The 26,846-nt window shown below is 34.2% G+C and overlaps 1 protein-coding gene across 1 annotated transcript; it reads left to right on the forward strand.

The window, feature by feature from the left end:
* Nucleotides 1-17,047: 17,047 nt before the first annotated feature.
* Nucleotides 17,048-21,874, forward strand: LOC128553213 (uncharacterized). The gene is made up of 2 exons (XM_053534365.1): nt 17,048-17,188; nt 20,487-21,874. The coding sequence occupies exons 1-2, from the start codon at nt 17,074-17,076 to the stop codon at nt 21,752-21,754; spliced, it is 1,383 nt and encodes a 460-aa protein (XP_053390340.1). The 5' UTR covers nt 17,048-17,073; the 3' UTR covers nt 21,755-21,874.
* Nucleotides 21,875-26,846: the final 4,972 nt, after the last annotated feature.

The following is a 26,846-nucleotide window of genomic DNA, read 5'->3' on the forward strand; positions in this document are numbered from 1 at the left end:
TCCTAATTTGAAAATAGGTACCAGCTTATTTGCACTTTGAAATGATTCGGATAACCTTTGCTTATATATTCGATTTCTCTGAAGAAAAAAACTGTAAATATAAAACAACTCTAATTAGATGATCGAATAAAGCCTCCAGTTAAATGATTAACACAAAGATTAGGAAGAAATCCAGTTTTTGTTGTTGAAATGCATGCATCAGGCAAACTGTAAATTTTATTAGGTACTAAGAAACACCCGGTTTATTCTTTCTCTGTGGATAATTCAACCGGTTGATTTCAAACCTTTCCCCCTAATTAGTTATTACAGCTAGTTTTCCTGCACAAAAAACTGATCAGTTGATTATTTCACCCTGGTAACTCCGCCCCCACCTAGTTCTTGCCTTTTACAAAAAGGAGAAAACAAACCAGTTGTTTTCTACGCCCAATCAGTTAAGTTGTTGACTTTAGTTTTTATACATAAAAAGGAGGTGAATAAAAATCTGACCGGTAGATTCTTTCCCCTCCGGTATGTGAGTTGGCTAAGTACATGAATAATAGACTCGGGATGAAATTTTTTAGGTTATTTTTTCCCACTAATACGTATATATCTACAAAAGGTAATAGGTAAGGGCAGGTTTCTCGGAAGCATAGAGCACCAAAAACACAGCCTCAGAGCCACGCATTTGCATTTGCAAAGTAGGCCCACAACAAAAAGAAGCTGTAATGGAAAACTATTACAGAAGGATTGCTTCAAAAATCTAACAAGTACATGGGGTGAGGGAGGAAGTTGAACGGGAAAGTGGAACAATGATGAATATACAAAGGGAATGCTACGTTCCTTAATCACACTACAACGTAAACCACAATAGCGCAGACATTCATGTACCAAAGTTAAACACACAACCACACCCAACTAACATAGAAAAACAGACAAGTAAGATACAAGAACACAGTAGGGCACCGGTTTAGACTCACAAGCACACAAACGCATCCCTACAAACCTTAAAAACAGATGAAAAAATGAAGATAGTGACCAGTTGATTCTTCCCCCAACCATTGTATGTATGTACAGTCAAACCTGTCTATAAAGACCACCCTTGGGAGAGCCAAAATGTAGTCTTTATTGGGAGGTGGTCTTTATTCACAGGTTAAAATACTAGTCTGTGGCGAATTGTAATCCTGTGATTTTTTTCCTATATTTTGAAAAGTTATGTTTTTATGAAAGCTTATGTGACACTTTTTAAGAATTCCATTGGTAACATTTTTTTTCGGCCATAATTGTGGCAGCCATCTTGAATTTCAAAATGGGGGCTATAATTCAGTTAGTATACCCTTATATATTCAATCTAGCCTTCACACAAACCTGTTTTTCTAATTAATAAATAGAAATTTATATTTCTAAATAGTAAATGATTGTATTTATAAAGTTCCCTTAAAGTTTTAATCAAGTATTAATTTTATATACATGAAAAACATGATTTTCAAATGAAATTATAGGTAGAAAATCATCTTTTTTATACATCTAGTTTTTAAATGGTAACAACAACCGGATACTCTCCGGTATTCTTTATACCCGACACTTGAAATTTCAACTAAATAAAGTTAGATTATCTGCTAAACTAAAGAGCATATTTGTTTACCTATAAATACAGATTGCGTATGTTTTTGAGGCACGGAAATGGGGGTACCAATCGCTGTAATTTATCTCTTTACAGTACCATGTGTCCGGACATATAGTTGTTCTGTATAATATTTGTTATGGATTTGAAACAAGAAAATTTGTTTTAATAATATGATTATAACTAAAATATTACCTTTTACTATTTTAGTAATAAAAAAATGCATTATGACCGATACAGTTCCAGGCATATAATTACTTACCTACGGAGACTTGCTTTTTCACAGATAACTAGCGTCATGATGATTTATAATTGAGAAAGACTTCATCACATGTTGTATCATTTATTTTTTGTAATATATTGAACATTTGTCTGCTTACCTGGCGTTATACACGGGCCCTTTAGTTTTTGTGACGGGCCGCAATGAAAATTGTGCACATGCACATATTCCACTTCCCCGACGATGTAAACATACATGTTATGTGTGAAACGAAATAAAAGGTATTTTTGTGTCAAATATTTACATATAAATGATGTTGCTGAAAAGAAAGCGTCTGATCGATCGGCAACATACGATCAAAGCTAGCGACAAAATAAAGCGTTAATTGGGGGTGTCCGGGTTCGGTGGTCGTCCGGATTTGTTGGTCGCTGACCAGTATAGTTGATATTTTAGAAACCTTATCAGAAACCACTTACTCGACTGAAAATTTTTTTCAAAATTACTTTCTTTGCATGAGTTGTATCAAAAGTTGTCTATGCCAACATGATGGTGTCGTGACATAACTTCAGTTTTATTTCTGTATGGATTTTTTATAAAGTCTTCTCATCAAGGTCTTCAGGCCTTTCAATTAATTTGGCGGATATGTTTCTTCGATCGCCTTGTTATTGTCTAAACTAAGCGACATGCGACTGTCATTTTGCTAATACAGAAATATAACGCGTTTGGTGCGCACCATAACCCTAGTGGTGGTTTTGCCACTGACCGTTCCAAGGCAGTGCCCTACTGTGTTTGTTTTGTCCTTGTGTGTTTATTTTGTGTGCGTGTAGTGTGAGAGTGTTGTTCGTGTGTGTCTTTGGTGGGGGTTGGCGGGAGGGGCGGTGGGGCTGCGTTTTTGGAGCGTGGCTTTCCCTGTTGGATGTTCTTTCTTGTTTTGGTTTGTGCGCGCGCGCGTGTGTGTGTGTTTATAGTGTGCACGTCTGTGTATTGTGGGTTTCGTTTTTGGGGGCTGCGTTTTTGGTGCGTGGCGTTCCCCATAATCAGACCCCAAAGGTCAAGTTCACACTTGTGATCAAATATGTTTTTTTCCTGTCCGATCCATCCATAGCTCTGTCATCTTTGAAGGGATTTTAATATTACTTGGCAAAAATGTATTTTAAAATGAAGCAACGTGTCATGCTTAACACACTTGGCACTTTACACCTGGCAAACATGTTCCCCATAATCAGAGCTCAAAGGTCAAGTTCACACTTGGAGATCAAAGGTGTCTTTCCCTCACCGATCCATCCATAGCTCATCTTTGAAGGGATTTTAATAGAACTTGGCAAAAATGTATCCCAAAAAGAAGGAACGTGTCATGCTTAACACTCAGACGCCTAGCTACACTCAGAGGTCAAAGATCAATAGTGATTTTCTTCCTGTCTGGTCCATATCTATATCATTGTCGAGCGGAAATTAATATTACTTGGCACAAATGTATCATATAACGAGAAAACATGTGATACACAATAACAATACCCCTAGCTCAACGGTCAAGGTCACACTTAGGAGTCAAACGTCTGTTCTGTTGTTTTTGTTTACTGTCCGGCCAATAACTCTGCAGTCCTTCGAGGAATTATAATACTGCATGACACAAATGTAACCTACAAAAATGATGATGTGTCATGCGCAACAGACAGACCTCTAGCCTTAACGTCAAGGTCATTCAGAGGTCAAAAGGCAGTAGACTATTTTTCCTATCCGGCTCATAACTCTGACATAAATCAAGTAATTTTGATATTACTTGACACAAGTATTTCCCATATTAAGACAATATGTCAAGCGAAATACCCAGATTCCTACCTAAAGGTCAAGGTCATAATAATTTTTTTCATGTGGGTCCATAACTCTGTCATCCAGCAAGTGATTTTACAAAGCTTTCATATGATGAGACTACTTGTCATGCATGACACCAAGACCTCTAGTTCACACTCAGAGGTCAAAGGTCAATACGGGGTTTCCCTTGTCCGGTCCATAACATAAAGGCAATAAAAATTCGGCAAAACATTTACTAAGATATTACATATCAGTTATCGCTTCCATTCAAATGAAGCAGTATTAGGGCATGTAGGATATGCATTTTTTTCAAAAAAAAACAAAAAAAAAAACATTCTTGCTCTATTCTAGACCCTACAATTCATAACAAACAACTCAATAATGGGTGTCAAACCAATGAAACAAACTTATTACATAATAATTACAGTACAAATAATCTAAATGCCGCCCATCCGGGTATGTTCATGGTTCAAGTCAGCAGAAATGAGGAGGAATATACCGACGACAGACGGACAATTACCACGTATTCTTCACATTATACAACAATTCTACTCGGATGAAATAATACCAGCTCTTAGCATTTTTTTAGACACTCTCTCTCAACAATATTTCATAAAACTAATACAGATTCTTGACCTATGCAACCGGTCGAAACTTATATGACAAATTTGGAAATAGTGTCAACCGATACGATCTACTTCGTTATGCAGTACCGTATGAATTTGGCGGATTTCATGCAGATTTAGACACGGACAACCTGCGTTCCCTAAACATAACTACAATGAAATACGCTTGGATTGTTCCAGTTGAACCATTTGAGAACAGTGTTTTGTTATACAATATGGTTTTTGTAGTGAACAGCGTAATGATGAGTTGCCGTGAAAAACATCATTTTTTCAAGTTGCTTTTAACGAGTTTACGATGGGTCGATCCAAATCGTATTCAAGTGAGAATTAAGGGTCCTGGGTATGTTACAGCAAATTTATAAAAACTGGCACGACAAATAATCTTTCACTTGTTTCATGTTATATATTGCTTTTAACCTACCACAAAAGCATTTTGCACTACACTGTGCTTTAAATTTTATTAAAACGAACGCCCAACATGTACAATATTATCTAGAAGGCATTTTGAAACATAAGTAGGCTGTTCATCAAAACGCAATATTACCTTCATAGAATTGAAATGAATTACCCTGAAAATGTTTGAAAACCGATTTTTCGAAAGAGGGTTAGTAATACTTTATGCCCCCATCTGGTACTTCATTAAGTGGCACCTGCTAACAAAGGGAGTGCATCGGATTGCGTTTTTTTTTTTATATCGGCGAGCTTTTCACAAGAAAGCACTGGCAATATTATGCAACGAAGACAATTGAGAAATATCTGCAATTTCACACACTGAAAATCATTATTTTAAAGATAGATTAAACGAGACATGATACCGATGCTATTTGATTCAATGTCTGTCTTATAGTCACAACCACTTGACATCGAGATAAATATCCCTTTGTCAAAGGTATACATTGCAGCACCACAAAGCTAGATAATTATAAAAGTTGTAATAAAGAAAACTTTGCATTCCATATTCGAAATAACCCATGAAAATGCGAATCAAACGGTAAAAACAAGGAAGAATATCCAACAGGGAAAGTCAGGTTCCAAAAACGCAGCCTCCCCAAAGGCACACACGAACAACACTCGCACACTACACACACACACACACACACACACACACACACACACAAAAAAAAAATTAATACATTATCTATGGTGAAAATATATACCTCAGTAGCAACTAGTCTGATTTCAGTTATATCATGAATTAGTCTGTAAACGTTTTAAAGTTTACAAAATGTCTTTAAGTATTGAAATTCTGCATTTTAAACAGAAACAACATTTTTTAAAATTTAAATTGTACTTTAATTTCGTTTGCTTATTTGCGCAAACGGTGTAAGAATATCTGGAAGAAGTGATGGTAAAGACGAATCAAGAGTCAAGAAGATTAAAAAAAAGTATAAAACGTTCGCTAACAATCTTTCTCAAGCAATGTAGAATATTATTATTGACATTTCTTTCCCTTCAATATGTTACATGATAAACTGTTGTTATTTTAAATCACCAATGAATGAGAGCAATTAATGTCAAATGCCCGCCCGCTTAGCTCAGTAGGTAGAGCGTCGGTCTACGGATCGCGGGGTCGCGAGTTCGATCCTTGGGTGGGGCGTATGTTCTCTGTGACTTTTTGATAAACGACATTGTGTCTAAAATCATTAGTCCTCCACCTCTGATTCATGTGGGGAAGTTGGCAGTGACTTGCAGAGAACAGGTTTGTACTGGTACAGAATCCAGGAACACTGGTTAGGTGAACTGCCCACCGTTACATGACTGAAATACTGTAGAAAAACGGCGTTAACCCCCCCAAACACCACCCGCCCCCCCCCTCCCCAAAAAAAAAAGATTAATGTGAAAGTGTGTGATATCATTTAAAAAGAAATCAGGATGGTTAACGTAAGACGTTTAAAATAGAAAAAATATTTCCAACCAACAATTTAACATTTTTTTTAACCTTTATCTTTAAAAATTATGTGATTAAGCTGAAAAATCATTGTTCGTATGAAAGTACTTTCTAGATATATTTCATTTCAAATGCAAAGATTGCTATAATTTACTTGCTTGAAAATAACATAGTCTGGTGAAATGTAACGGTATTGGACGAAGTAAGAGATTGGAAAATTCATTTAACAGAAATTGATATGCACACATTTTGATATTCACGCGTGTGTGTTCTCAGAACAGGTACATGATCCAGCTTAAACAAAACATACTGAACAAAACAGTATACGTGTCATTAGCTATTTTGCCAATGTCATAAATAACAATCTATATTTTTGAAATTTAGCGTAAGCTTAGAGCAATATCCATAATGAAGTTGATAACATAATACATTTATCAAAATCAAGCTATGTTATCATGTAAGTTTACATATTTCACCACTACAAACCATTTCTATAGAAAGTCACAAAAAAGCGAAATTGTCTATAGAATTTACAAACTGGCATAAAACGTTATGAGGGCAAAATAATGACAACACGTCATAACACATCTTTACGCATCATTGTCTTCATGAAGTCAGTACATTCAGCGGATACCGTACATCGGGTAATATTCTCAACGGTTTTAAGTTTTATTTTCTCTATTTTGATCAGAGCGACACGCTAATTGAAATCTCTCATGAATAATAAAAGAACTATCTCCAATATAGTATACATAACTCGGTAGTAACGACGATAAGTCTTTCAATTTACCATTTGAATCTAGTTTAAAGTAATAAAGCATTTTACACGTCACGAATGTACACAGGGTCCACTTGTTTGAAACTTTAACTGGCTATTGAACGAACTACCGGTTAAATTTTGGTTCAAAATGTGTGTTCATAATCATTAACTTTTTCTAAGCTTTTTAAGATGTCAAAAAGTAGCACTAAAAGTTAATTGACCGTTAGCTTAACCATCCTTTGAAATTTCGAATAAATTGGTCCTAATCACTGGTTCTATTTATAAACCTGCTGTCGTTTCTCTGATAACGATCCGCCCTCTTTACCACAACTTGGTATACCATAGTCATTTGCTCTTAGTTTCCCGCAATAAGAAAGTGGTAACGCGAAAACAGTTAAAAATTAATATCTAAATACAGGAGATATGAAATAGTAAGTACATGCACAATTTCATAGAATGACTATATCAGGACGGCCTGCATAACAGAACGGCCTGTTTTGTCTGTATTTTTCGGCCATTTCGAGACTATTACCTATACTCGTGTGAACTGGTTCAAGATGGTGAAAGAAGACCCGATTAACACCATGTTGTTTTTGGTTTTGGCTGGATTTCTTTTCTCTTGAATATCTCTGTTTATTTTTTATTTTTATGCACTGCCAGGGCGTTAATATTGGAATAATGTACAATGTCAATATAGAACATATATTAATCAAAATAAATGTGGTCTTTGGTCATTACAGTATTCAGGCGCAGTTAGGCTGCATAAACCTGCTTGGTATACATAACATTTGCCCGTCTGAGGTTAAATGTAACTGAAATACTAACAGCTAGCGTTCAAGCGTACTTACAAAAATAGAAAGTGGAAACTCCACAAGTCGCTCAACACGACAAAAATGGAAGTTTGATTGAGCCTGTTCATTGTCGGTAGTGGAATTGCATTCTACCGTCCACGCCCTCTAGCCCCGGGTTGAGCAGAACTCATTTACACATGCTAAAAGTACAAAAAGAATTTAGAGATACCCACAGACGTGTCCATACGGCGGTGCACATGGAACCCTTCAATGATGCACAAAGTGCAATTCCCTGAAAAGCGGCGTATGGTCCCCAGTTAAAATAATTGGTTTGCCCTAAACGAGACAACTATGGACAAAACTTAACAAACTGAAATCTGCGGATATGAAGCCTGCATATCACAGGCCAAACAAGAGGATTTGCACAGTGATGTATGGGGAAAACACAAGACTTCGGACAATTGAATGTGGCGTGACTTTGCTCTATTCACAGAGTTCCTTAAAAGCATTTGCACAGGTAATATAGCAACTTTTGAGTAAAACTACACCAATCTGGGTTACAAATGAGACGCAAAAATGCAGTTACTTCTTTACTTCTCTACAAATTCTCCACATAAATCAGAGGTTAAGAACACAATCTCTTTAATCAAATAGTCGTAATTCGCCCGGAGATTGAGCTCACGATCCTTAGATATGCGTTCTCAATACTGAACTAAACGGGCGGGTAAATGTGGTAAAGATGTTTCAATATTTTCAGTTGTACACAGTACATAATATTCATGTATCAAATTCAAAGCAAGTATTTATTGTGATTTAGGCCTCCGGCCCATACACCATCAATCATATACATATGTATATTATATATACAAATACAAAAATTAACATACAACAACTCCTATAAGGGATAATCAAGTAAATGTTAAATAATTGTATTATTCATGTAAAAAAATGCATTTGATTTCAGAAATAGGTTTGTACATAATTTCTAACTTTTCTTAAAAACATATTTTATACATGCCTGTCCATGTATCTTACCGAAACGAAGTAAAGAAAAGACATGGACAGAATAAATTAATATATGTACTTTTGTTACTATGTCCAACTATCAGCCTTATCAAGGCAAGACCAGAATCTTGGCTATAATAAAAGTAATGTTTTCTTTTATAAAATAAAACTTATACAAAATATAGACATAACAGTTATGGCATATGTAAACCATATAACACACAAATTAAACTGTCTCTGTCTCAGACAAACGTAACTTTGAAGCATTATATATATAAATTGCAATACTTGTTATAATATTTTCACTTTTGGAAGCCAACAAAATATTAAATTTATGAATATTTGGACTTTCATAGAATTTTTTCCGGTATGTATTTTTCTCTAAGTGTTTTATACAAAGGACATACTAATTTAATATGACATTCACTTTCAAAAACCTTTTTGCAATGAAAACAAAATCTCCTGTCTCTATCTACACCAAAGTAACGACCTTGCTGAATCATAACTGGGTGTGAATATATTCTCAAAACACTGAAAGCATATCTATATTTCTAAATATCTGATATATCGAGATAAGGCTCATAGAAAAAGGTTGTTTTAAAATGCCTATAAGAAATCAACTTAACATTATTATTTCATTCTTCTGACCTTTCTTGTAAATATTAATCTTTACTGACATACTGACATAAAATGAATCAGGGTTCTGACAATTCTGATTTTCCCAAATATACCCAAATACATTTCTGTATCAATTTAATCTCACAATTTTGTAATATCGTAATAAAATAACATCTGATAACATTTCTTAACATACCTATAATCTAGCATATTTATTATCCTAAGCCAATACTGAACACAATGTTTCGATGCATAGGATATCTTTCACAATCACCTGCAACAACTGTATTACAAAATCTAAAAGGAACTGACATAAACCGTTTACAGGCATACATTTGTATCTTTTCAATTTCAGACATATAATCTAAACCCCATATTTCTGATCTATATAATAATATTGGGGCTATTTTTGCATCAAACAACTTAAAAATGTAGTTTTTGTCATAGGCATTAAATGATTAAAGTATGATAAAAGAGATACTAACATCCTTTTTGCTTTAAAAGCCATATGTTCGGACATTTTATACATAGAAAGTTTACTGCTAAAAATAATTGTACATAACATAAACCATTAACTACATGGATTTCTCCCCATTATACAACCATTTTTCATGCCTTGATAAATGCCCACCGTTCTTAAAGACAATTATTTTGGATTTTCTGAATATTTGCACATATTGTCCATTCGTGACAATAATTAGATAATACATTTAACTGCTGTTGCTTGCTTGCTTGTTTTGGGTTAAACGCCGTTTTTCAACAGTATTTCAGTCATGTAACGGCGGGCACCTAACCAGTGTTCCTGGATTCTGTACCAGTACAAACCTGTTATCCGCAAGTAACTGCAAACTTCCCCACATGAATTATCAGAGGTGGAGGACTGAGCTAAGCGAACGGGCTGTTGCAGACCATTTACTGTATCTGCAGTTAAGGCAACATTATCTGCAAATAGTGACATTAAGATCTGAATCATATCTGGTTTTAATTGCATACCAGAGAGGTCACTTTCATCCATAGCAACATATAACGCATTTAAATAATGAAAAAAAAGAAAATAGGGCAGTCAAATATGTCACTACACACAGTTCTATTTCTTACACAGGCCTTAACTGAATTATATATACTTTTCACAGAATCTAGAAGATGTACTTGACACCATATTTTGATAAGACAGAGAACATATTTGGCCTATCTACACTATCAAATGTTTTTTTAAAGTCAATAAAAGCAACAGATAACTTTTTTTTCTTTTTACATAGATGCTTGTTTGCAAGTGAATATAAGATAAAACCATTATCTATTGTTGAGTTCCCAGAGCTAAATCCAGCTTGTGCTTCTTTGATTTTACTATAGGCATAAAAAGTTGTTAGTCTTTTATTTAAAATACATATATTTTACTTAAAATTTGTAATAATTCTATTCATCTGTAATTGTCAGGAATATATATTGGTCCTTTTTGCATACAGGTATTAGAATAGATACTGACCAATATTCAGGAAAAACATTACTAAAAAATTCAGTTAAAACGTTTGCGCAAATAAGGTAACAATACATTCACTGTGGTAACAAAATGCTCATGTATCAAAAACAGCTGAGGATTTATTTCTCTTCAATTCATTTATAACATTAATAATTTCTTCATCAGTAATTTCACCATTAAACAATACATTTTCAGAACCACCAGTGAGTTCCAAATTTCCATTTTGATCAATATAATCATCAACACTGATGTCATCACTATTTCCACTGATATCGTCATTATTTCCAAATCCAGACTGAAAAACCGACTGGAAATGTGCTTTGAATTGTATTTGGTATGTTCTGTGAAGATTTAATTTGACTCCAAAATTTCTTTGAATCTCTGACAGATGATGTAATAGTGTTAAGATTGTTTCTATTATATTTATATGCATGTTTCTTTGTCTTTTTACTTTCTATGTAAGAAGTCAAATCATTAACACTTTTGCTATGTCGTTTTTTTTTCTCAACAATTTGTTTTTTACATTTTTGTTTTTTATACACTCAATATCAAACCTTTTATTCTTATTACACTGTTTTTTATGTGTTTTTACTCTTTTCATTTCTTTACAACTTTCTAAAATAAGTCATTCGAAATTTGTTATGGTATCATTTATATCTGCTGACATGTCTGACAACTTTCTATCTAATCAAAGTCGCCATTAAGAACACTATTTCCAATATTTTCATAGTACCTTTTCTCCTCATCTTTGCTATAAAATCTATAAAAAGTTGAATTTGATCGAATGTTTTCTTGACAAATATTGTCGTTTACTATATTTCTGTTTTGTGTACATAACGAACATGTTACAGGTAGATGCTTAAAATTAGACATAGCATCAACACATTTATAAATATAGCCTTTGATGCAACAAAATAGTCTATAACACCACATTCTACAGAATCAGTAAATGTGAAATCACCTTTATAAGCATCTTTATCGACCCTACCATTCAGAATTAAAACACTATATGTTTTGCAAAAGGCTATTAATTCTTGTCCTTGTTTATTTATAACTTCGTCACAGGACACTCGGTTTGTTGTAATTGTATCATTAAGACATTAAGAATATTATAATATTCATGGAATAATGGTACATTTTTGTCTCACAATACAAAATCATCTAGTTCTGCAGTACCAGCATTAAAATCACCACATAAAAGAAGATTTTCCATATTAATAATTTTATTTTTAAGGGTCTGTAGTCCAGACTCTGACTTATTGTCATAGAAAGGTGAACCAACTGGTGGAAAATATATCCACACATATCAGAGTTCTTCTCGAACTCAGTTACATGTTTGTCTGTTTCTAATATAACGCCATACTGAAAATCCAGGCTAAATTGTTTAACATATTTAGCCATATAACCTCTGATCAAAACGATTACACCACCTCTTTTGGATTTTATGGCTGGACATATAGATGCATTAAAATCATTAAAATGCGGAATCACTTTCTGCACATCAGTTTCCCACGTTTCAATAAAATCAATGATATCAAACTTCTGGCAATACTTTATGAAATCAGCATCTGTCAATTTGTTAGATAGGCCTTCTACATTCCACTCTAGAAAGGAAGTTTTTTTATGATTGATAGTAGGTATAGGGCCTTGCCCTGATTCCTAGTTATCAGTGCTTATACTTTCATGTTTTTGGTTTGTATTCTCAATTATAGAGTTTATACTTGTATCAGAGCCACTTTTGGAGGTTTTGCGAACGCCCCGTTTAAATATGCGAATTTTAAATGCATCTCGAGTATCATCAGTATCATCTGTTATTATTTGTAGTCGCCCACCTTTGTAAAAAGCTTTTTGTCCCTTTGCTCTCACTGATTTCCAAAATGCACGCTGCCTTATTGTTAGGTCATTTGAAATTCGAATGCCATTATCCCCAAGTTCATCACCACCGTTAAACAGTTTCAATTTTAGGCTGAAATCACTAAGTTTTATAAGCACTATACGTTCATTATTATCATTTTCACCATATCTCTTTGCAAATTTGATTTCCTATTGATGATTTTATCAAGAACATTACATTTGACAAATGACTTTAATAAATCTGTATTTTCATTAACCTGTTCCGGAAGACCAAATATGCGCAGGGAGTTCTTACGTTGTTTAGCTTCCAATTTATCTACCTGTGACTCAAGCCTTTCACACATGTTGCAATGGTTATAAAATTTCATATCAAGAGCATCACAATCTTTGGTTACTAATTCATTCCTATATTCTGTATTGCAAACAAAATCTGTAAAAAGATTTGGAAGCAAAGAATGCAACCAAGAAGAATAATAGCAGACTCGGTTTGATTGAGTCTGTTCATGAGAGGTAATGAAATATGCAACACCTCTCACGCCCCCTAGCACGGGCGTAAGCGGAACTCTATTACACATATGTTGAATGGACTCCATGATCCCAAAGGACCAGAAAATATAACAACACTGAATCCAAGTACGGGGAGACTTTTTACAGCCGCCACACGGCACTTAAAGATTGTTGTTGTGATAGTTAGCACAATCTGTAAAAAGATCCTTTGGAAGCAAAGAATGCAACCAAGAAGAATAATAGCAGACTCGGTTTGATTGAGTCTGTTCATGAGAGGTAATGAAATGTGCAACACCTCTTACGCCCCCTAGCACCGGCTTAAGTGGAACTCTATTACACATATGTTGAATGGACTCAATGATCCCAAAGGACCAGAAAATATAACAACACCGAATCCAAGTACGGGAAGACTTTTTATAGCCAAAGTCTGTTTTCAATTTCGGCCACCATATGCTCTAGCATAGTTTGCTTTTGTTCGACACTAGATTTCACTGAAGATATTTCGGCTTTTACATTCAATAAGTCAGAATACACTGATAGAATCTCGCATTTAACTTCACTTATTTCTTTAGATGTTTTTTTTTTGAGTTGGAAGCTGAGATAGCGTCTAGAATGGTCTGTGTTTCTGAAGATGGCCCTGGGTTTACCTCGGCATCAGATGCTAAGAGGAGTAGGCGTTCAATACAGAAGGCATACATGCTTGTAAACATGTCACCGTCTACACTGTACATATCCAAGCTGGTTCCGTAGTTGGAGCAAATACAAGTCTCTGAAGGAACTTTAGAGGCAATTATCATTAACAACAGCAACACTGAAGCTGATGCTCTGATTGGCCACCATTGCATATTTATACTCTTGCAGAGATACCAAGATCACTACACAAGAAGAAAAAACTCGCACATTAATGTCTGATGATTTGGTATAAGGATTGTATACATATTTCTGTACATGTTTACGAGTATTTTTATAAGCATGACGACCACCTCCAAAGAATCTAATCCTTGCTCGATATCAAGAAATATCTACACCCATTACTAATTAAAATCTGAAAAGTAAATTCCTCGGAAGCACCGAGAACAAAGCAAACCGTGAAAATGGTAGAGTAGACTCGGTTTGATTGAGTTTGTTCGTGAGCAGTAATGGAAAATGCAACAATGCCCATGCCCCCTAGCACCGGCTTAAGCAGTATTCAATTTTCAAATCTAAATGAGTTGAAATCAATGATCCCGAAGGACCAAAACATATAACAACACTGAGAAGTTGACAGTTTTGAATTACCATATATTCTATGCACTCTGGGTGTCCTATAATTTCCCATTAATCCATACACAATGAAACATAATTGATGGATTAGTTGGTACACTTGAATTGTTAGTGAACATTTTTCCAATATATGTCTATTATTTTCTTTTATTCTCTATTGTTCTTTAGAAAATTTGTTATTTGGTTATTTCTCGTTTAATAAGCCACTTACATCAAAATAGTTTTTCTCATCATGTACTAGTAGTCCATATAAATAAAAAGTGTAAACCTGTATCCAAAGGGTAAATAATTATGTGGCTGCGATTTTTCTTACACGTTAAAATCATTACTTTTTTTTCAAACATTATTTTAATTTTTTATTTCATGATTAATTTGCTAAGACATATGCTAATAAATCTGTATCAAAAGCAATTATGACAAAGTGAGTTTTAACAGTTTAAGAGTTCTTCATTTTGACCAAAAAATGCGGCGAACAGGTTGCGTTTAAATCCTCTTTAGTTTAACTTGTACGTTGATTAATTTCAACTTTGTTTACGCTGCAGGTGTTTAAAATGAATATCACACAAATATATTTGTAGCCTAAGGCTCCTGTAGGCGAAAGTTTAATTAGTATATTAGCAAATACTGTAAACGTACTGAATTTTACTATCATGGGATATGGTCAGATATTCTACTTTTGGCACATCGTTCGTTAAAAATGTTTCACAAAACAGTAACCGAAATGCAATAGAACTTTTATAACTCACAGTAGGAAGAAAATACAGGTTCTCTCTTTTGAAAGCAGTTACAACAATAAAAGGTTAAGGTAGAAGAGCACCCAAAACACAGTCATAGAGCCATGCGTCGCAAAGTAAGTCCGCAACAAAAAGAAACTTTAGTGGCATTAGATAATAATATCTGTGGAAGGGTCCTTCGGAAGCATTATATTTCCTGGTCCTTCGGGATCACTGATTTCAACTCATTTAGATTTGAAGATTGAATACGGCTTAAGCCGGTGGTAGGGGGCGTGGGCAGTTATGTATTTTCCATTACTGCTCATGAGCAGACTCAATCAACCCGAGTCTGCAGTTTTCATTGTTTGCCTCGTTCTCGATGCTTCTGAGGGATCTACTTTTCAGATTTTATTGATTGAGTCTGTTCACGAGAGGTAATGAAATGTGCGCAATACCTCTCACGCCCCTAATACCGGCTTAAGCGGAACTCTATTACATATATGCTGAATGGACTCCATGATGCCAAAGGACCAGAATATATAAAACACTTTATAATTTAGGGGTAAATAAAGGTGTTTGGGTGTTGGGGGAAGTAAACAATGGATGAATATTCAACAGGGAAAGCCACACTCAAAAACACAGTCATCCTGCAAAGCAAACCACAGAAGCGCAAACACAGAAATGCAAACACGTACGTGCAAGACACACACACAAAACAAGACAAACAGGAAAAATCAACACAGTATGGCACCGCCCAGGCACTAATGTAACACCGGCAGACTATTATAGGGACATTATAGGTTTAGAAGAGTTTTACGTTACAAATATTATTGCAAGACACCATTAAAGTAAAGGGTGTATCGTTTGTACAATCAAGATCATTTTATGGAGTCAGTTTCATGTCTTTGTTGTGACATGTTTTCTTTTGTAAACGTATATTTTGTTATCTGAATAATTCAAAGTTAATGTTCAAACTGTATAATTTTAGTTACATTTAATTTTTACATTACGTATTTTTAGTATTCCAGTTTCACATTTTATGTAGCATTTTATTGTTTGGTTGTTTTAGTGTCACTACACGATATCCTTATCCCCAAAAATATAAATTTCCTCTTTTACAAACAAACAAAACAAGAAGTATGGAACAAAGATAAGCTTATTCAAGACTTTTAGACAAAGAAAGGCAAAGGAATAACGTGCATTAATTGATAAAACAATTCATGTTCTTGTCGCCCTATATTTGTCGAGCTATTGTATTGGTGTATCGTGAAAAGTCGACCTGGCAGAAATCAATAGCCATCGTCTCTAGTTCATTTGATGTTATGTAGTGTAGCGACCAACGATGGTTTCTTTTTTCATTTTCATTGACATGAAAAATGACTATTGTTATGGAACGCCACAATGGTCTTATGTCGGGACATTTCATATTAAGCGTGATATTAACAGTGGAATTTTCTGTTGAAAAGCAATGTTATCTTGTTAAGGCACCGTGCGATCTTGTCTATTGACAATCGTGCACAAAAGCTATTGGAATCTTGTGATCGTTTCCAGCGAGGGTGGTATTATTTTAAAATAATTTATGTTACCTTGCTAAGGTATCACATGATCTTGTCAAGCTTTTCAACATAAAACACGACAGGTAGAGAATATCTAACGAAATACTTAATCATGACCATGTTTTGACAAATAACATTTCACTTTGAGATGACAGCGTGAAAGGTCCCGACATCAGGAAATTGCGGCGTTCCACAATTTGTTTACCTATTTTTTTATCGATATATACATAAATTAATGTGAGAAAATAGTAATTCATACTGTTTATATGTTATAAAAGGAAATGTCCTAAGGCTTGAACAATACGGCAGTTACTTCTTTTTAAGCTGCCTTTTTTTCGAAGTTAAGTAGTCAATGTAAGCAAAGCATAGATCTAGTCAAAATGTTAGTGAAAATATATCGTGTCAGGCTGAATATCTGCAAACTATGTTTAATCTCACTTGTTGCAGGAACATGGATTTACTCAGTTTTCAAGATAAATTTTCCAGCGGACAAAGGTATAACTAAAAACTCGGTACTGTATTTTAATGTATTTTTCCAACACTGAATCTATATTACCTCGGTCTGGCAATCTCCCGGGATAAAATACAATGAGCCAGCAATGGCTGGCTTTGTAGTAAGTTAATACAATTTATTATTACATGACTTTGTTTATAAATTATTGACCGTTTAATAGTTCAATACTTAATTCTCCTTGGCTAAATTAAATTTTTAAGAACAATATGAAACTTTATTTCTAATGTCATGTAATAGAACAAGTTCGGACCTCGGACAGTAGTTATGACTATTGACTCCCAAGCCATACTGTACCAGTACACCAACTGAACTAGTAAATTTTCTGTCTTTGGACACAAATATTTTACATACATTAATTAAGTTTTAAGGAGACCTCTCAATAACACGGAGCTAAACTTTTTCGTAAGGTCTACATAAATAAATAAATAAATAAATAAATAAATAAATATATATTTGTCATTTTTATATAAAACGCATAGAATGGAACTAGCATGATACATTTTATTACAGATAAACTTTTAAGATTCTAATATTTATATATTTCTGCAGTTAAAACAAAATATAAGTTTTTATTGTCCAAAATTAAAATATTCTATAGTTCTCTAATTTTTGCATAAATAATAACGTTTTGGTCAATTTTAAGAAGTTACTTACTCGATGTAATTATAATATTATAAATTATCTCCCTTTATTTAGTTATAAGTTACAGTACACTATAACATTTGTTGAAAGAATTCTTTTGAGGCACTGAATTGATATTGTTCTGATGGCAAGTTACAAGTATATGTCATTTGAACAAAAGAAATAAGAACTGACTAAAGCTTTAGGCCGATATGTGATCAGTAGAATCGCACACATGTAGAACAATCACTGTGATTAAACGTTTGTTCTAGAAAGCACGCTGAAGTAGTAAGTTAGATTGTTCTCCCATCTGATATATTTTGTGGTAGTTTTACTTGATTTACACTTGAGAAAATCATGTCAATAAGAAGTATTTCTCAATCATTCTTTGATTATATTTATGACATTAAAACGAGAAATATTCGCGAGGGAAACATTTCGCTTCTTTCCTTGCAGACATTTTACCTAAATAACTAAGCCAACAGACAAATTAGCAAATTAGTGGCCAGTAGTCATTCTGACTTGCAGTATATTTATATTACGGGGCTTAATCATCTTTTAAAAAGGGTAAAAAGGGTAGAGGAAATTATAGCTTTTAACCTAATATACCAAACTCTTCCTGTCACAAACCAGCTTGTAGTATTGTGTGCTTTTGTTCTGTTAAACAAAGTAGTAATGATAACATTTAGTAAATTAGCCATGCTTTCTATACATTTTTATGTAACTAACAGTATTTCTATCACTTGGTTCAAACTCAGGATGTCTATAGAAAGAAATGCTTATTTTATTTTTACAGATCAGCTTGATAAAGGTGAGCAATAGAAATCTGTGTGTCATACTTTGTGTAACTTTTAATATTTATTTATTCATTTGGGTTTCATCTGTACACAATTACACATAAAATGTCATCATAAAAGATCAAACACATATTCTTCATAGCCATTATATAGGTAGAATTACAAGGAAACTATAAGTACTCGCTTTTAATGTAACAGTACCCATGTAACAGAAAGAGTAAGGGTTCACCAAAATAACCTCATTATTGGAGTGGCCCCTACGCTTTCTGTTTTGTATCATGGTCTGCCAATATGAACAACGCATTCGGCTACTAATTTTGATTGACAAGTTAACATTCCATTTTAAGCGTTGGTACTTTCACGTGACAAGCGTACCCTAACTGAAATAGAGAACCGTTTCAGAAAGTTCAACATTTCCCTACAGTATTCTATATGTAGGCGGGACTTCAGACATGTTCTCTAACTTAGTTATGGTACGGCTTATAGCTCAGTTGAAGAATATTACAGATAGAAGTTAACAGTTACAATGGCACTGCAGGTAAACTATGATACAAGTATATATACACGTACCACTAAAACATAGCTTAAATCTGCTAAACAGTCTTCTCCTTGAAATTTACAATGTTACATGTAAAACTGGTATTTATCCAGATTCCTGGACATAAACATTTTTTATTCTAATAATAAAACCTGGGAAGATAACACGAACTCAGTAATTATAGACTTACTGCCCTTACTAGTTATTTTTGTAAAACACAAGAACATATGATTAATTCTATACTAGTTTGGTATCTTGAATCTCAAGTTCTAATTACGAGTCTTCAAAGCAGTATTTCGAAAGCAGCATAGCTCAACTGATCATTTTGTTCAACTGGAAATTTAAAAATAAGTACATTTTATCTAAATAGCAATCGTTTTGAAACAATGCTACGTTCATTAAATTTCAAGATATTAAACCTACTTTAGGTGAATGGCATAAAAAACAGAGCTATTCGCCGTTTGACTCATCTTCTGAACGAAGAAAATAAACCCGAATGTGTACCATGCCAAACAACGCTTATACTTACGCATATTTAAATTTACTGTTTGGACTTTGCTCAATTTCAGATATGATTTTTCAATTTACGTTTTCAATACTCGGCGATATATGACCTTCCTGTGTCGGTTCGCTTTAAAATCCAACTTACTATAGGTAGTGTTTATAAAAATTCATTAAACGTTATATCTATACTATCACAAATACGTATAGATTTGCTTTTTACAATTGCTTCAGTCAAGTAAGAAATCTGCTTCAGTGAACTTTTGTTAATAAATTACACTGACTTAAAATAAGATAAATGAGTAATTGAAAGGAACATAAAGTCAGTTCGTATGTCTTTGTTAATGTTTACATCAATTATAAAACATATACGGCTATTTAGTTGATTACCGTGTAGCATGTAGTTTATATTTCTTGAATACATAAATGTAGATTACCTTATATTTATATATGCTTATAACATGACTGACATAGATTATATCAAGAAGTAGTTGCAACATTTATATCACCCCAATGTTTAAAAATCAATCGTTCAGTGCGTGTTTACTTATGTATTGTGTGTTTATTTTAATGTTTAATTAGCAAGAGTCATGTTTTATAGGCGTTGATAAAATATATGTTCTGTATGTTATGCCTTGAATTAAAAGCGTCGCAAGCAGCCCGGAAGTCTATGACGTGTCCATGCTTGATAAATACAGCCTGTATCGTTTTCGAAAGTTCACGATAGCTTTTATAGACTTGAACTGAAGAACGGCAAACATCTTGGTAATTACTGCGCCATTCCAAAATTTAAATTACAGTACAGCTTTTTTTTTGTTCTAGAATATTCCACTGATGACGGCAATCTAAAAGGCAGACATCTAACAGTTCCTGACAACTCCATGTATAAAAGTAACAACATGAATGTAACAAAGTTATTGAATGACAAATTTCTAATTCGAAATCACAGGAAAAATTCCTTGTTTGAAAGCCCAAACAACTCACTGTTAAAATCAGCAGAGGACCATTCTAACGACAGACACACCGAAACGTCTAACAGTTCATTACAGAAGATTGATCAAAACAATGAAACAAAATCATTACGTGACACGTATAGTTCAAATAATTTAGACCAAGTGATGTCTAATCCGGTATATCCACTGTTCCAGTCAGCAGAAGAGGAGGAATTTCCGACAGCAGACAAGCAAGTACCAAGCATTCCTCACATTATCCATCAAATGTACGCAGTCGAAATGATACCAGAAATGTATGTAAAGCTTGTAAAATCTTTCATAGAACTCAATCCAACATGGGAATACCGATTTTGGACAGACAAATCTGGTCGTAGACTACTTCAAAAACACCATCCATATCTTCTTAAGGTATATGACGATTTTGGAAGTAATGTTAAGCGGTCCGACCTACTTCGTTATGCAGTTCTGTATGAATATGGCGGATTTTATGCAGATTTTGACGTGGAAAATCTGCGACCCCTAAACCTAACTACAATGAAATACGCTTGTATTGTTTCAGTTGAACCGTTTGAACACAGTAATTTGTTACACAATATGGCCTTTGTTATGAACAACGCAATCATGAGTTGCCGTGCAAAACATCCGTTTTTTAAGCTGCTTTTATCAGATTTACAATGGGCCGATGCAACTGGTCATCCAGTGGTAACCACAGGTCCCGTGTACGTTACAGACAAGTTTATGCAGTACAACAACTTCGGCTTTGCAGATGTTGCCAGGAACAAAACTGACTGGATAAGCAATTCTCCTTATTTCTATAAGGGAGAAATGAAAGAGGATGACAATACCTCTGTATACATACCTAATTCACAGTACTTCATGGACAATTTAGATCCTATGCATCTAACAGAAGATGGGGCAATAACACAACAATGTAAAAATGTTGAAACATTACCATATCTGAAACAAAGAGCGTGTACGGAGTTAAACAGACGGAAAGATATAAGAGAGAGAAAGAAATATACATTTACCGTGCATCATTGGTATCATTTATGGTTAAAGAATAATTCCACTGTTACTGGGCTGAAAAAGGTCAATATAAGTGATATTGTTTCAAACTGTATTCTGTATAATGAATGAAATCTAAATGTGATAGCCACATATTACTGTTATTTCCACATACGTATGTGTAATAAGTTACACACGGAGTCAGACATGTTTGTAGTACATTTAATATACAGTAAAGTAAACTAACCCCTTTTGTAATTTCAATAGTTATTCTGATATTCCTGTAGAATTTTAACTCATAATTCCATCAAATACATACCCTGACCTTCAGGAAAAGTCAACGCAAATGCCGTCATGATAGCTGTTTCCTTACTGTTTTGACTCAAGTCAGTTTGTCAGGCGAATCATTCGGATGACATGTACTACTGTAGTCATCGTTATGGAAGAAATAACCCTATAAATTTAAGACAAACCTATTTAACTGATCAAATGAAGCCTCAAGTGAAACAACAAGCAAAGAGAACCAGGGTTTCCTATTAGAAATGCATGCTATGTGCAAGCTGTGTATTTTGTTAGGCAATATGTTAACCTCCCACGACCCGGAAGTGATTTCCTGTGGTGTAAGCCCTCATGTACTAAACGGATCAGACAGATCTAGTCTCACGCGTGGTGAAGAAAGAGGCTGTATGGCTGAGGTCATTGATTTCAAATGACTTGTTACTCACTGCTGTTGTTTCGATCACCGATTGTAGTATTCAGTTTTATGGGGAAGCTATTGAGATCAGTGTTTACATAAATAATGTTGTGATTGGTATATGTCAGTCAAGTTTAAACCTAACCATTTGAAACAGACTGTGTCAGTATGACTGAAAAGTTTGATCCTAGCCGAAAACTACACCAGTTTAACGATTTCGCTAATTCTTATGCACGAATAAATTATCTCTTGCGTATGTAACGAGCTTGACATACAATCCCTTGCGAACGAATACTCAGTTGTACCTCTACAGACAAGTATGAATTAAAAGGTATCGCTAATAACTTAATTTATTCAATGTAAATAAGATATATATGGTTATAAACTTATTCAAACTGGTATAAAAATAATTTTATACTGGTTTAATGATATATTGCTTTGTATCTACTGCAAACGCATTTTTGCAATGTTTATATTTCCTCTATAGATTCGGCGTGTCTTCGAGATCCAGTTTACTTTGTCTGAAAATATAGTCCTCTGGTCCCAATAACTAAAAACGACCAAAATGTCACTGCCGATATGTGAGACATGATAATAGAGATTTGAGTATATATACAAATGTTGAAACAGTACGAATGTGTAGTACAAAGTCGGGTGCGTATATCAAGCAGCATCGAAACTAATCTTTTTATTGGACTTGTTATATAATATAAACGCTCGTTTGTGGCTTTTTGTCGTAACTGGTCTGGTATATTGTAGTGGTGATTAGTATGTTTAGATTCTCTCTACCTATATAATACTTTATAATGCGAACGTGTATTCTCTGAGAAAGGCAACTGTTCTGAATCTTATTATATCCCCGAATGCAAACAATCTCTATAGATTCTTTGTATCCTCGAGATCCATTTTACTTTCAGAGAGAGAAAATATAGCTCCTCTGGTCCCAATCAGTAAAAAAGATTAAAATGTCACTGCTGATATGTGAGACATGATAACAGTGATTTGAGTATATATACAAATGTTGAACAAGTTACAATGTGTGTTTATAAAGCAGTGTCGAAACTCCCAATTCGATTTGTGGACTTGCTGCGAAATCCTCATGCTCGTTTATACTGCTGGACGCTTTGCGGTAACTGGTCTGGTATATTGTAGTGTAGATTAGGTCGTATAAATTCTCTCTACTTACATGATAATTAATAATGCGAACTTCTATCCTCACGGATTTCATATGGGAAAGTCAATTGTTCTGCATCTAATTATATCCCTAAATGCAAGCTGTCTCTATATATTCTGTGTATCCTCGAGAGTATATATGCAAATGTTGAACCTGAACGAATGTGTAGTACAATTCGAGTGTGTATATAAAGAGGCATCGAAACAACTTCTATTGGGTTAGTGGACTTGCTGCGAAATATGTTCACTCGTTTGTACTGCTAGGTGCCCTGGTATATTGTGACGCTTATTCCAACATATGCAATATATATCTATATGTACATATAATTATGTTTCAACAGAACACCCAACATATACAATTTAATATGGCAGCAGACTGACTGCACTGTTTATCAAATCGTATTATTTGCAAATAATTTCAAAACTCGACTTTCTCAAAGAAGTTTAGTTATCATTTCGCCTGGTACTGCATTAAGTGGCACCAGGTAAGACACATTCGTAAATGACAAATGGTATTGATTGGACTTATTTAAATCTCGTCCAGCAAATGGCAAATTCATAGAACCAAGACATTAAGAAATATCTGCACTTTTACAAATAGTTAGATTAAACGAGACATTGTACCGATATCATAAAATACAAACAATCTGTCTGATGGTTATGATCACTTGATATCTAATAAATTGCTAAAAGTCGAGATAGTTATCACTTTAACCAGATGAATGATTTGCAACAGCCCAAAGGAAGGTAAGTGTATGCAATATATACAGAACAGCAAAAGAAACTATCCAGATGTATAACTGGGGTATTTTAAATAAAACACTTAAATTTATAAATTGTACTTGTTTTTTTCGTACCACATTACACTAGAAGAACTTCATGCGTTAAATTAAAAAGAAAACAAACAAAAAACGATCAACCGTGAAATCGGTAGTCCCACAATAGCCGTTTAGCACAAAATTAACGATTAACGTTACAATGCAACAGACGCGCAGAAGATATAGATAGATAAATAGATTTATTTCAACATAAAATGTCGATTTACATGGCAAGTATGACATCAATACATACAACAAACAATGTATGAATTAATATAGCCATGTCAATCCACATTATATGTCAAGGATAACACAAAAAAGAGTTTTAATAAACTCTTTTTTCCATTGTGGTCCTTGAGATAAAGTGTTGTATGACATAGGAAGAATCAATGAATGAGAATTATTCTGAATTGCCGTGAAACATTAAAATGACTAGGCTATGATTAGAAAATACTAAAAATGTTTAAAGCACATGTAAAAACAAACATTTAAATGACTAGACTATCTATCTGAACAAATCATAGCACAAGTTGTAAAAATTAAATAGAATTTAAAAAATGTTCTTTGACCCTTGATTTAAAAGAAGATGTAGTTCTAGAATCCTTGATATATTGAGGCAAACTGTTCCACAGGGTGCACCCCATATAGGCAAAGTCTTTTTGCCAAAGCCTTTGACAACAGGAATAGCATATCTCTTGCTATCTGCCACTATATCACATGGACTGTCAGAGTTGGAACCAAACTTTACCCTGAACTTAGTAGAGTAATTATGGACAGCACTGACAGAGGTAAAATTATCACTCATATATGGGGGAGCAAGGTTTGAATTAATTTTGAAAACAGGACAAAGAGTAATTTGGTTCACTCTATCTGCAACAGGTAACCAGTTAATATTTGAAAAAATGCTCTTTACCTATATGAGACCTAGGATGTAAACTTAATACAAATCTTATGAGTTTATTTTGAGTGACCTGTAACTTGTGTTTTAACTCTTGAGTTAAACTGTTGAACCAAACAGATGAAGCATAATCAAAATGACACTTTAGGGAGAGGCCAAAAGTTTTTGTGTGTGTGTCGGGTGAGAAATTCACTTTTACGATACAAAAATTGTAACCTAGCATTGGATTTCTTGATTACAGATCTGGCCATTTCATCAAAGGATAAACACTGATCAAGGGTGGCACCAAGATATTTAACTGATTTTCTTTGTTTGACCTTTGCTGTTTATATCAAGATTGGACTGGGGTATTAACCTTTTTTGGGACCCAAATAAAATAGATTCTGTCTTGCCAAGATGCAAAGACAGCTTATTACAAACAAGCCACTGTCCGACAATATTCAAGTAATGACTCAAAATCTCTTCAATGTCGCGCTTGTTTTTGGCCGGGACAAGGATTGCTGAATCATCCGCTTAAAGTAAAATTTTGTTCTTTATAGCGGCAGACTATCATTCACGTAGATCAAATAAAGCAAAGGACCTAAAATTGATCCTTGGGGACACCACAGGATACATTGGCTGTTAAGGACAGAACACCTGAGAGCTCCACTAGTTGGTGTCTGTCTGACCGGTAAGAAGAAAACCATTGCAGGGAAGTTTCAGAGAGACCTATAGCTTTCATTTTCATTAAGGGAATGGAATGATTAACTGTATCAAATGCCATTTGGAGATCCAAAAGAACCATGCCAACAAGATAACCTTTGTCCATTTGAAAACGGATATAATCAGTGAGATGTACAAGACAAGTATCGGTGGAAAACCCATGCCGGAAACCTGACTGAAACTCATACAAGAGCGCATTTTGGATAAGGTATTCCTCTAATTGATCATAAATGGCCCTCTCTATGACTTTTAGAGACAATACTTAATATGGAGACTGGGCGGTTATTTCCAACATCCGTCTTGTCAATCGTCTTGTAGAAGGGGACTACTCGGGCAGACTTAAGGTCTTCGGGAACTAGACCCTGTATAACAGACAGGTTAACAATATGTGAGAGCGGATCAGCAATAACTGAGGCTGAGTCCTTTAAAAAACGAGAGGGTATCCCATCTAACCCTGTAGCTTTATTTGGAAATAGATTAATCAGATACTTAAAAACTTTGCTTTCAGATACTATAGAAAATGAAAAACTATTCGGCTGAATACCTTTTGAAGAATAAAAATTGAAAACAAAGCTCCTACCAAAAGTATTGACAATATTTGGTAATTTACTTACTAGCTTGTCAGCAACAGAAGTATAAAAAGTATTGAATTTTTCTGCAACTTTCAATTTATCAAAACAAATGCTACCATCAATGTTCAACCCTATGTTACTTGAGCACTGAGAATGTTTATTTGGTAAGCCTAGGGTTTTAAGACACTTCCAAAGAGACTTAAGAGTCATTTTGATTATTTTCAACAGAAGAATTAAAAATGTTCTTTTTTGCTTCATAACATAGCTAGCTTTATTTCTCATAGCCCTGAAGTGATGTAAATTCTCCTCAGTTTTTTCTCTCTTGAAATTGTGGAAAGCCTTATGTCTAGCCTTAATACATCGTAGA

Source organism: Mercenaria mercenaria, chromosome 1 (assembly GCF_021730395.1).
Source record: "Mercenaria mercenaria strain notata chromosome 1, MADL_Memer_1, whole genome shotgun sequence".
Classification (NCBI taxonomy): Eukaryota; Metazoa; Mollusca; class Bivalvia; order Venerida; family Veneridae; genus Mercenaria; species Mercenaria mercenaria.

Excerpts from the sequence above, each read along its gene's own strand:
- LOC128553213 (XM_053534365.1), top strand. The coding sequence starts at position 17,074 with ATGTTAGTGAAAATATATCGTGTCAGGCTGAATATCTGCAAACTATGT. Across the intron at positions 17,189-20,486 it reads AAATTTTCCAGCGGACAAAG|AATATTCCACTGATGACGGC; the intron begins GTATAACTAAAA and ends TTTTTGTTCTAG.